Here is a 12,000-nt window from a genome sequence, read left to right on the forward strand (position 1 = left end):
CTTTATATAACTTTTTATATACATATAACTTTATACTGTTTAATGTCTGGGTAGTTTGGAGAGCCTGTGGCAGCTGCTTGGCCAGTGGCTGTTCAATGATGAGTATTTACAGCTCCAGAAAACCAGACAACCTCCTCTAAAATAGGAAATATATGTATACTTAAAGCCTTTTTTTATATTACCCTACTCTGTGGGTCAGGAGGTGGATTATTCTTAACTTGGGAACTTGGCCTCTTACTTTCAGTTCTTTAAATTACTGTGAAATGTGAACAGATGGGTGACAGAACTGTAGGTACAGACACTTCTATTAATGCTTAGAAAACACCATAAATACTGAAGGTTTCTGTGCAGGTGATGAATTCTCCTTGTTCTCCCATTCACACCTCAGCAAGAGCTGCTTAATTTTTGTTGTATTTTGAGTACCAGGAGATGTGATATTGCAACATCAGATATCAAGGTGATTCCTGCAATCTGTCATGAACAAAATGAAGCGCAGGACAGGATGGAATGTGCATCAGATCAACAAGCACGGGGCAGGAATCATCCCAGGTGGAGTTGTTTTGCAGAGGCACCTTATCCAAATCTTTTACTGTGCACTATCACAACCAGTTTTTCCATCCCTATTACATTCAGAGGGTTTGGTTCTGGTTTGCAATACATCAAATGGAAAACCTGCCAGGACTGAGCACTGCTCTCACACATATCAATTATGCTCCCAGCAAGGCAGGATGTAATTAGTGCATCAATCTTGGAATCAGCGTTGGGAGACAAACGAGCTTGAACGGAGAGATAGTGAAAAATGACACATCTACACCCATGGCCCACACTCATCTCTGCCTTAACTGGGGCATTCCTCTCTGCCAGGCAGGAGGAGCTCAGCTCGCTGTCTCCTCCAGGTGAAGTCACTCTCCTCGGAGCCAGTGTGACCCAGTTACCCAAGGGTCTGCCCCGCACCCCTGGCAGCACAGGAGCCGCTGGCACGGATCCCAGCCTGGCCCAGAGCAGACCCTGCAGCAGCAAAGGCTCCCGGCTGCTGCCACACACGTGGCAGCTTGGGAAGGCTGCGAGTGCTCTGGGGCAGGAACTCATCTGGTCCTGGTGCTGGCTCAGGGCCTCCAGGGGCTCCCGAAGCACCGATGGAGAGCGGATTTGAACTGAGATCTGCCCCAAACCCTTGCTCAGCTCAGAGGGGCGAGCTGGGCCGGGCACCCCAGGGTTACTCACCCGCTGTGAGTGGTCGGAAGCCGTGCTGACCATGCTGTCACAGCTGCCGGAGCTGCAGCCAGCCATCCCCAGCTCCTTCCTAGGCATAGCACGGGCTGCCCTGGTGGCTGGAGAAAGGAGAAGCATTAAGTTGTGGGATTCTCCCGGGGCTGACTCAAGCACGCTGGGAGGGAGGACAGGCAGGCTCTGATGCTGCTGGGTGGAGGAAATGTGCTCCATCTTAGGCTGCTGTCTCCAGGAGAAGGCACAGCTGGGCTTTTTAAAATAATCTTTGAAGTTTTCCCCAAAATAATTTGGAATAGGGTCATCTCTGCACAGCCAGCTCGTGTTGGTGGCTCTCTAATCACCTCAGAGGGGTGGGTAAGGCAAAGGCAGAAGCTGCAAGCCCAGCTCAGCCTCAGAGATCCCAGCACCAGCCCCAGCCCCGACTCATGGGACCTCTTTCCTCCGCCACACCCTGTGCCAGCCCTGCAGCTTGAACTTGAGAACGAGCTGGCCCCAAGTGCTGCTGGTTACTCACATCCTCGCTCTGTCAGGAGCTTCCTCTGCCGCCCTTCCTTGGGGGCCCTGGGGAGGTGTCCCCGGCCTTTGGGGCACGCCTGGGTGTGTTTGGGCACACGGCTGGCGCAGCCCATGGGGAGCAGGGCAGGCTGGGGCTGTGCTCAGGCTGCTCCAGGGGGGTTCAAGCAGCCCCTCAATGTCCCCCCTGCTCACAGCAGGGTCCCCCTGATGCTCCTCTGGATGCAGCCCGGACCCCCCATCACCAGTGGGACCCCAGTGTGGCAGCAGCTGCCTGACAAACACCCTGAACTTGGGTTCAGGGTCCAACTTGGGTCACGGTCCAACACCGTGACAGGGGCAGGGCAGGGGCCCACGTGGCACAGGGGACAGTTATCCCTGCACAGAGCTCTGCTGCCCGCAGAGAGAGGCTGAGCGCCCACGGAAGGTGTCATTACTGATGGATGCAAAGCACTGAGCTTCCGAAATTTCCTGGCACCACCAGTTAGTTCCCTCCACATGCACCACCCCGTTCCTGGGGAGGGAACTGGGCTGTGGAGGCAAAAGGGAGCAGCAAAACAAACACCAACACCCCCTCCAAGACACACGGACCCACGCGAGAGGATTTGCTCCTCAGAAGACAGAGGAGCCCTTTGTGCTGTAACCTGCAGGCAGGAACACACTGCTGCTTTTATTTCTTGTAGCAGGATCAGGGAATTAGATCCAGCGATAAGTGAGCAGAACTGGCTGCTTGTTCAGAGCGTTAGACCCTGAAAGAATTCCTCTGTAATTGGAATATGCCGCAAAAATCAGATTTCAACACCCACACCCTGACAGATCTAATCCTTCCACGCAGGAGGATTTTAATATTTCAGTCTCAGCTTTGCATTATTTACTGCTTAAATGACGTTGCAGTAAGTGGTGGCTTTGGAACAGCAGTTCCCTGGATTCTTTGAATTCAGATCACTTCATGGCCAGGGATTTGAGCTGTCAGGAAGCAGAGCTGAGCTTGGGAGACTTCAGGCCTCTGCAGGGTTTTGCTGTGCACTTGAACATCCACAGTGTGAAATTTAGATTTATATCAAAACTAGATTTATAGATTTATATTGACTCCTAAGTAGCAGGAGGCTTGACCATGGTTGTTGCAGTGCTTCTGGCTGCCTCCCTCCCAAATTTCAGACAGCAAAACCCTCCTGGGGAAGTGAAAGCCTTGCTGGAAGTTGAGTGTGCAGCTGCTTGGGGCCAGCAGGGAGGCATTTCCACCATGAGGATCCCCACCACCACCAGGCCGTTAAAGAATGGATTTCCTCTCATTCAAACAGCATTTGCAGGGACCTAAAGCAGCCGCCAAGGCTTTGGCATCCACCGAGCCCCGGCTCACGGGAGGCAAAGTTCAGCCTGAGCCCGCCGGGTGCTGCAGAGGATCTGCTCTGAAACAAGAAGTTCCTTTTCCTGCCCCTTAGTTCTCTGATGTGATTACGGCTCCAGCACACTCATCCAGCTTGGGAAAGGGGAAAAATCAGTGTTGAAACTCCCCAGTTTTAATGATTCAGAAGGATTTCAGTTCCTTCTTTTCGTGAGTAAGAGCCACGAATTAAAAACGCAACTGAGCATTTGATTTAAAAGACGCAGTACTCAAAAAGCTGTTTTATAGCTGGGTTTCAACGGTGTTGATCTCTTCCCCCACTAAAAATATATTTGGAAGAAGTTTTTTTAATCTAAATCCAAAGGCCAGATCCCTCAGCTCTTGTGGCCGTTCTCATAACTGTCCTTTGAAAGCCCACGGAGCCATCAAAGAGGTGCTGGGTAGCAATTAATGCTAATTGCTTTAGACAAGAGGCTACTTTCTTTCAGCCAGCACCACCCCAAGCTCTCCATCCCGGGTTAAAACACCTCGGTTTTGCTGCCTGGGGCAGAGCAGCCGGACCCCTGCTGCCCCTGGCTTTGTCCGGCCACCCCAAACACAACCCGAAGCAAATCCCCCTTTGCAGGCACCTGCTCCTGAGCAGCCCAGGGGATGGATCGCACCTCAGGGGCAAAGGGGACGGTGGCAGATCCGCATTTCCTCCTCTCTGGACAAGAATGAAGCGCCCCAGCAGCTGCCTGAGCTGTTTGCTGTCCTGGGCACAGCTTTCCCCAGCTTTCCTCCACCACCACCACCACCTTCAAACCACCTCGTCCAGCTTCGCTGGTGAATCCCCCACTGCATTTCACCCCTCCAAAGCAGAGCCCTGCAGGTACCCAGAGCCCCCCAGCCCTTCACCCGCAGCCCGTCCAGCACGAAAAGCACAGAAAGCAAAGGACAAGCAGGAACACAAATGATTATTAATCCGTTTCGTTGTTTTTACCAGGCCGTCCGTCGTTCCGTGCTGCCCAATTCCTTGTCCCAGCCGTGCCTGTCCCAGGACTTCTTTGCTTTTCTGGGCTAAGCAAACACAGCCAGGTTACACATTAACTCTGCTCCCGCTGCAGATAAGGCTGTGCCGGGCCCGTGGCTGCTCGCAGGTACGTCCTGACAGGCGATCCCTGGCCCCTCACCTGCAGCCAGGGCGAGCGAAATTCATCCTGCAGCCCTGCAAGGCACCTTTCCTCCTGCTCCAGGCTGGGGTCACGGCGTGGCTGAGCCCCTAAAACCCGTCCGTGCCATGCCCCAGAGCGCTGGGTCGTGGCTGCTGCGCTGCCAGCGCTGGGTGTGAGCTGGCAGTGCCCGGGAGCTGCGGGCAGCTCTGCTCGGTACCACCCAGCTCCCTCACTTCCCTGCTGTCCTCTGCTGTCCTCGGCACGGGTTTCGCCGGAGACTCCTTAATCCGACATCCTGTTCTGCCGCATAGCTGCTCGCTGACACCGGAGCAGCCGAGCCGAGCCCTGACCCGAGCCTTGCACACAATAATTACGTCCCCGGCTGGGCGTTTGCGCCCGGGAACGCGTCACCCACAACAGGTTTCTTCTCTCAGGTGGTTTGTGCAGGGATCCCGCAGCTCGGGGTAGGAGCTGGCTCCTCCTCGGCTCTGAAAACACAGCCTGGGCTAGGACAGGTAGGGACTTGCATTTCACCACAGCTTCCCAGAGGCCAAAAGTTTGCTGCCTGCAAAGGAAGGAGGTTGTGAAGACAGGCAGAAAGTGTTTTGGAAGGGAAGCTTCAGCACAGATCTATTTACGTGCTGCAGGATGGGGTGCCCAGGTCTGCGCAGCTCCAAGGCTCCTTCTGCCTGTCCCGACCTGCAGCTGCTTTTGCCCCAGTTGGCACCATTCCCTGCTGGCACCAAAACCCTCTGCAAGCTCCTTCCAGTGCTGGGGACTCCTTCCCCAGGCAGCTTGAGGTCAGTTCCTGGAGCTCTGGTGAAAGCTAAAGCCCCCCAAGATGCCCACCACACTCATCTTCACCCTGATGACACCTTCTCAGAAACTCTGCCAGGCATTTCCTTCAGCAGCATCTCCCACTCTGAGCCCCAGGGTACCACCTCTGCTGCCTCTTCCAAAGAGGGGCCCAGATTCGCCCACCCTGCGCAGGGTGACACCGACCCCCAGCCCGGGTGGTGCTGCAGGGCAGGGAGGCAGCAGCCATGCCTCCTTATGACTGACTTCGGGCTCTGTTACTAAAATCAGAGCTTTTCCAGCTGATAAACAACACTTTGGCCATTCCCCACACACAGCACGGACTTGTACCTGCTTGACAAGGTGCTGCTCACTGAACATCTACAAACACCCTGCAGGGAATTTCCAGGGCTGACACAGCTGCGGGATTCATTCACATTTCTATGCTACAATGATTTTTATTTTTTTTAGATTTGTATTTGTAGCAAAAGTCTGTGTTGCCACACATGTTCCCTGCTCCACAGAACAGGGAAGTGGAGCTAATGAAAGTCACAGGAAGATGGAGGGAAAGCAGATGAGCCGGGAAGCGTCGAGGCTCCCACCGGCGGTGCCGAGCCCAGCCGAGTGCTGTTCCAGAAGGGAACGTGCTGGGGAGCAAATCAACGAACCAGAGGCTGCTGCCAGCCCCAGCCAGCCCCAGCCCTTCCTGCTCTCCCACGCTGGCCTGCAGCAGCTGAGGGATGGGGATGCAGCACGTCGGGAGCAGCCGGAGCGCTGACAGCCAGGGATTGAGGGCAGGATTGGTGCCAGTGCTTCGGGAGTTGTGCTGGATGGTGCAGCAGTTTAAACAGAGTTTAAATGTGAAATTAATTAATGGAGTGGGTTTGATTCTGAATTAATTTTAATTTTAAATGGAAGCTTTAGAGCCATGCGGGTTTTGTTGAGTTGTACCTGGTGCTGAGGCTGCTCTGAGAGAGGGAGGAAACCCGCTTTAGAGCCATGCGGGTTTTGTCGAGTTGTACCCGGTGCTGAGGCTGCTCTGAGAGAGGGAGGAAACCAAAGCTGGGGTTATTTTGTTATTGCAGTGCCAGCAGGGTGTGAGTGAGCACCAGCACAGGGCAGGGATGTCCTGACAGCACCAGGACTCCAATCTGGGCAGTAGAACAGGCAGAGCTGGCTGCCTGCAGCCCTGTGTGGGTCAGGAAGGTGTCATGATCCATCAGGAGAAATCTTGAGCTGCTCCGAATCAGAAGCCCAGAAAGAACCTGTTCTTTCTCCACATTCCTCTCCCTCTAACAAATACAAATAGATCCAACCCAAAACAAGGTGTGATTTCACACAGATGGCACGAAGGGTATGTGAGGAGTCAAATGATGCAGAGAGAACTTCCCAGTGCCCTGGAAGGACTTTGGCAGGTTCACAGCCCTGCTGTGCCTCACCCTGTTCCTAAATACGAGGGCACAAGTGACTCAGGCCTGGCCCTGAAGGAGAAGCATCCACATGGCGTCACTGATAAGATTCCTGTCAAGGTAAGGATGTTTATTTGACTCTGTGGAACTCTTGGGCACTTTCCTTCGCCCAAATTGCAGGTACAGCCTGGGTGCTGACAAATCAGTTATGGAAAGCACCACGTAGTTAATGCCTCCTGTTGCACAGCAGTCATTAAACCTTCCTATGGCCAAGGAGCTCTGTTTGTTATCTCTGCTTTACAGAAAAGAGCCAGAGAAGGGACATGAGGTGTTCCCATAGCTTGGTTACCATTAACACCAGAGATGAGAAGGCAGCTCTCAAGCTCTCAAGCTCTTCTCCCCAACACTTTCCTCAAGACTTTAATTAAAAACAAAAGACAAGGGCACTGCAATCCTGGACAACCTGATTTTGTTAGCTCCTCTGTTGTATTCCTGCTCCAGGAAACATCTGGTGCTCAGACAGGTGAAACAGCAGGAGTGATTTCACCCAACTTGAAGGATTTTTTTTCAGAGCAAGCCTGACGGCAGTCTTAGAGCTGGATGCAGTTTGATGTAAAATGCAGGCAGACATTTAATTGTGTGGCAGCAGCAATTTTCAAAACAGCAAGCTGACTACTTTTAGTTCCTCTTCTGGAGAGTTTCCTTGCCAGGGAGAGGTTCCCAGGGCTGGCCCATGGGCGGGTTCTGCAGCGAAATCAGCCAAACACGGATGATTCAGCACTCGTGTGTCGGTCTGATTTCTCAGAAGCTCCCCCAGCACGGGGCACAGCAGCACAGAACTTCTGCTCTCTCTTCACTCAGCCCTGTCCCCTCCCACGTGGAGAAGGGCAAAGAGGCAGCACTGCGGGGTCAGAGAGGTTTCAGTTTCACAGGGGGTTGGTTGCCCCAGAACAGATCCCAGTTCCAGTGCTGGGATGTTCTCCAAGTCTCCAGGAGAGCAGGATGGCTACAGGGGACTGTCCCCAACCTGTCACAAGTGGCCCCTGCTGGGACTGTGCTCAGGGAAAGGTGCTGATTTTAGATGTACCACGGAACAAGATGTTCCTTTCCTCAGTGCTCTCCCCAGAAACTGCTCTTTTGATAGGATTCACCCAGAACTTAGGAATTAGGTTTGTCCTTCAGAAATTCCAGTTACTACTGATTTTCTCCCCAGACTGGTCTTTCAGTCTATTGCATCCACGGAGTAGATCTTTGTAATACTGGACCCAAATATTCATAAAGTCTGTTTAATGATTTATATATTTCAATGCATAATAGATTCTGCAGATGTAAAACTCTCTTTACAGTCCTGATATCTCAGGTATCATATTTCGTAGAATCCCAGAATGGTTTGGGCTGGAAAGGACCTTGAAGCTCATCTTGTCCCATTCTGATATTCAGAATTCATCCCACCACTAAAGGATGTCATTTTTGTGATAATTCCCTGACTGTGTCACTAAGGGCAGGAAAATCCTGGTTAAAAAGTACTAAAAAAACCCCTAAGAATAATTTGTAAAAAGAAAAGGAGCTGTAATTTAAATCTATCCAGACTTTACATTTTAAACAATGTAGATACTTTTTGTTCGGGAAAGTTTAAGAGAACAAGGAGAAGTTTTTCTCACAGTCAGTGCCAAAGATGACTTGTTCTTTTACAACCACAAATTACAGGTAATTTTTTTTTTTTTTTAACCAAAGAGATTTTATTTTCTAGGCAACAGAAGAAAACATCCAAGCAGTGATAGTGACGCGCCTCCCTCCAACGGAACTGATTCTCTGTTAGCAGATTCCCAATGCAAACATGATCCAGCAAAGCTCAACACTCTGGATTAAATAAAGCTCTTTTTTTTTTGTTTTCAAATACTGCAACTGAGAAATACCAAAAAAAAAAAAAAAAAAAAAAAAAAAAAAAAAAAAAAAAAAAAAAAAAAAAAAAAAAATTTTACACACTTTGAGAAATCCATCCAGGACACAAAGCTAAAATCTAAGGGTTGCTCCCCAAAGTCAAGGCAGACAATAAATATGGATCTTCCACTTGTGTTTCAAAGACACCTTGTGCACCTCTCTGAGGTAGGTATTGTGTCCATGTGACAGATGGCAAAGGGTGAGGATCAGCTCCTTGTCCCAGGCACGTCCCTGCTTCCCTGGGAAAGCCGAGAGCACACCTGGGGCTCGACAGTCTCTTGGTCTCATTCCTAGCCAGTACTTCAGCTCAAGTAGTTATAACACAGTGTAATCTTCAAGTTCCTTTGAACTGTCAGGTATTTCTGGAGGTTTTTAAGCGTCAGCTTCTACAGGGCTGGGTTTAATGCTGGGTTTTGGGGGTTTTTATCTTCTTTTCCTAATGAGAGGCTAAAAGCAGAGCGGGGTTTAACACTGGAAGCTAAATGGCTTTCTGTAGGAAACTCCCAACAGTGCTCATGTGTATTTTAATACTGAATTAAAAACAAACCTGGTCCATAGTGCTCTTGGCGATTCTAGGCTTTCTGTTTAATTATTCATGCCTTAATTCAGCAAAGCACTTCTGTAATTATGTTCCTTCTTCAGTAAAACCCTTCTGCATTTCAAGATCCAAGTGGGAGCTTCCGCTGAGAACCTGAAATGTGATTTTTGCAGAAAAGGTGGTGTTGCTGCACCGGTTTGATCAGGTGCCTTAGGGAACAGAGGCCTTTCAAACTGGATTTTAGGTTCCACGTGGAAAGGGGGTTTATTTCTGCCTCAGTCCAAAGATGCTCGTTCTTGCTCCCCTTCTAAAAGTGCAAGGAAGGTCACTCAAAACAGTAACACAAGAATGGCAGGCAAAGGATATTTTAAAATTCAAGAAACAAGGATGTGTTGCAGGCATTTCAAAGAAAAAAAAAAACACCCCATAAATCCCCTTCAGTAATATGCACCTTTACAGCACCTTTTAAAAGCCCTCGAAAGCACTTGCTGTTAAGCTTCACAGCCCCACTGTGAGGTAAGATATCCCATCAAACCAATTTCATCTTCCCTGATTCTGAACAGTCCAAGGAGTGGGGCACTTCACCCAGCTTATTTTGTTCTGAATATTCAGCTGCACCCTTCATTATCACAATGAAAGTCTCGCTACTCCACAGTCACCGGTGACAAATCAAACACATTAAGGCAGAAAGCAGATGAAATTTCAAGCCTCCCTTCTGGCTCTGGCCTTCAGAGGGCAAAACTTTTTACCAGCAAAGAGTGAGAACTCAACCTTAAAGTGCTCATTTACAGTATTTGGAAACTGGAACAGCTTAGTGACACCATGGCCGTGATTGGCTCTACTCAAGTAAAGTATTCAATGTATTTAACAGATGCAAATTAAGTCACTTCCCTAACTACTCACTTCCCTCTTGCAGGAATTTCCAATGCTCTTATGAAGAAGAATCCCAAGTACTCCAGGAAACATGCCTATGCTCTGATGCAGTGTAAACACCAGGGGGTTGAGAGTTATTTTTCAAGCAACTAAAAACTACCTACGGAGGATTAATAAGTTTTATTCAACACTTATCCATCTACTCATTAATTTAAAGGCTACCTTAAAGCTTAGAGGCCATTTCTCTCCCTAAAGTTGTCTCCACACAAACTACACAGTCTATTCCTGATGGTACAGGGCAGCTCAGAGATCCTCTTTCCACTACAAATTGTATTTTGCTATTGTACTTGATCTTTCCATTACAAATCATGCACCACACGAGCAGTTTCCCCTCTGAGAGCTGCTCCTGTGTGCAGAGCCTAATTCCCAGTGTAAGTGGTGCTGATGTGTGTGTGTCCCAAAGCCTTGCATCCCCTGAATTACCCTGAAATCGTCCAGAGACATTCATTCAGCACCTCAGAGGTGGGTTGGACAAGCCTGGTTGTGTCTGTCTGCTCTGATTTCACACACACACACACACACACACACAAGTGCTTTTGAGGACCCATTTTATAGCAGTCTAGCTCCAAGCCAGGGCTGATGATGCTGCAGGTATGGCCCTTTCATCTCCAAATGAAATACTAGTTTTTGTAGTATACCACTGATCAATTTTCCATAGCTTTTAATGGAGGAAACAGTGCTTTAAAAATAATGAGCTATCAGTTTTTTGGAGGGAAGAATGGACTGAATGAAGGATGAAAGGCAAATAACTTATGGATTAATTCTGAAACACATTTGTGTAAATACCTGGTATTTTGAAAGACTTAGCATGACACCCTTAAACAGATTTGCGATAGAACTTGCCTACCGTAGCTACATCAGCAAAACTTTATAATGCTTTTAAGACACTGAGTGTGTGCCTGCCCCTGTCCACCCCCAGCTCAAGTGCCATCCCTTAGCATCCCTACTCCCAGTCCCCTATTCCCAAACCTGTGCGTTGGCCACCATTAAGTTAATTCGCTTTTCAAGCTCTGTGAACGGAATTTTATGATTACAAACAGCTTATCTGGGACTCCAGAATTTGATTCCGGAGCGGTGAGGTAGTCGATGGCACCCTCCTCATGCTGAGCTCACACCTCCCCGAAGTTGGTGTGTCCAGTCTCCTTGGCGTGCTCCCTGGCCTCCAGCTGCCCCGTGAGTCCCTTCTGGCACACCATGCAGCGCAGGGTGAAGTGATTCACATCCGTGAACTGCCTCTTCCTCCTGGCCTCGTCCGCCAGCTCCAGGGCTTGCGCCAGCACCACGTCATCGCTGGTGGAGAAGATGGTCTGGGGGGGAATGTCCGAGGCGGGGACGCGGCGCTCCAGGGGGTCGTAGTGGATGCCGTCGTAGATGAGCAGCACGCGCTTGGCGTAGCCGGCGTCCTCCCCGAAGCGGTCGATGCGCACGGTCTGCGTGTCCACCACGCAGATCTCGCACTGGTAGAACTTGGACAGGATGGACACTTCGATGGCTCCTCCCCAGGTCTCCTCCCTCCTGATCCAGTCACAGTATTCCCTGTTGGTTTTGCCCAGGACGGCCTCGCAGTAGGACTCGGGGTCGCTGGCCACGATCTGGGCGATGAGGCTGCGCATCTCGGGGGCGCAGCCGGGGTCGTACACGCCGCCCTCCACCACGTAGGACACGCTGGTGAACAGGCAGGAATTGTCTGCTGGCACAACCCTCCTGGCCAGCACAGGCACAGCTTCCCTGACAGGGTGGGACATTGTTTTTTTGGTGACCACAGGCGAGTCGGGCTCGGGTTTGGATGTGTCCTCTTCGACTATGAGAGTGTCGCCTGCCAGAAAGGAGGAGGGAGAGGTGAGAGGGACATAAAGCGGGTACTTAAAAGCTGCTGCTGCTCCTACAACACAACAACACGGCTGTGCTGTCACTGCTGAGGATCACAGAGGACAATCATGGAATCATGGAATGGCTCGGGGTCTTAAACATCACCCAGTCCCACCCCTGCCACGCGTAGGGACACTTTCCAGTACCCCAGGGTGTTCCAAGCCCCGTCCAACCCGGCCTCGGACAGCTCCTCCCGTTTCCCCCATCTCGGTATCCTGCTGGGACACAGCCCCAGCCAACAGCCGCTGGCCCCACCACGGCCCCGCGGGACTC

The 12,000-nt window shown here is 50.7% G+C and overlaps 2 protein-coding genes across 2 annotated transcripts in view; both read right to left on the reverse strand.

Annotated features, from left to right (window-relative positions):
- Positions 1 to 5,483, reverse strand: part of CUNH1orf116 (chromosome unknown C1orf116 homolog) — a 7,965-nt gene extending 2,482 nt beyond the window's left edge. The window contains exons 1-3 of the mRNA XM_017741095.1: positions 4,261 to 5,483; positions 4,071 to 4,147; positions 591 to 1,331 (exon numbers count right to left, since the gene is read on the reverse strand). Of these exons, the coding sequence (XP_017596584.1) occupies positions 591 to 1,331; positions 4,071 to 4,147; positions 4,261 to 4,286 (844 nt within the window). The 5' untranslated portion in view covers positions 4,287 to 5,483. The remainder of the gene's footprint in view (positions 1 to 590; positions 1,332 to 4,070; positions 4,148 to 4,260) is intronic.
- Positions 5,484 to 10,838: 5,355 nt separating this feature from the next.
- YOD1 (YOD1 deubiquitinase) lies at positions 10,839 to 11,744 on the reverse strand. Its single transcript, XM_017741116.1, has one exon. The coding sequence runs from the start codon at positions 11,601 to 11,603 to the stop codon at positions 10,968 to 10,970; it is 636 nt and encodes a 211-aa protein (XP_017596605.1). The 5' UTR covers positions 11,604 to 11,744; the 3' UTR covers positions 10,839 to 10,967.
- Positions 11,745 to 12,000: the final 256 nt, after the last annotated feature.

Source organism: Corvus brachyrhynchos, unplaced genomic scaffold, assembly GCF_000691975.1.
Source record: "Corvus brachyrhynchos isolate BGI_N302 unplaced genomic scaffold, ASM69197v1 scaffold338, whole genome shotgun sequence".
Taxonomy (NCBI): Eukaryota; Metazoa; Chordata; class Aves; order Passeriformes; family Corvidae; genus Corvus; species Corvus brachyrhynchos.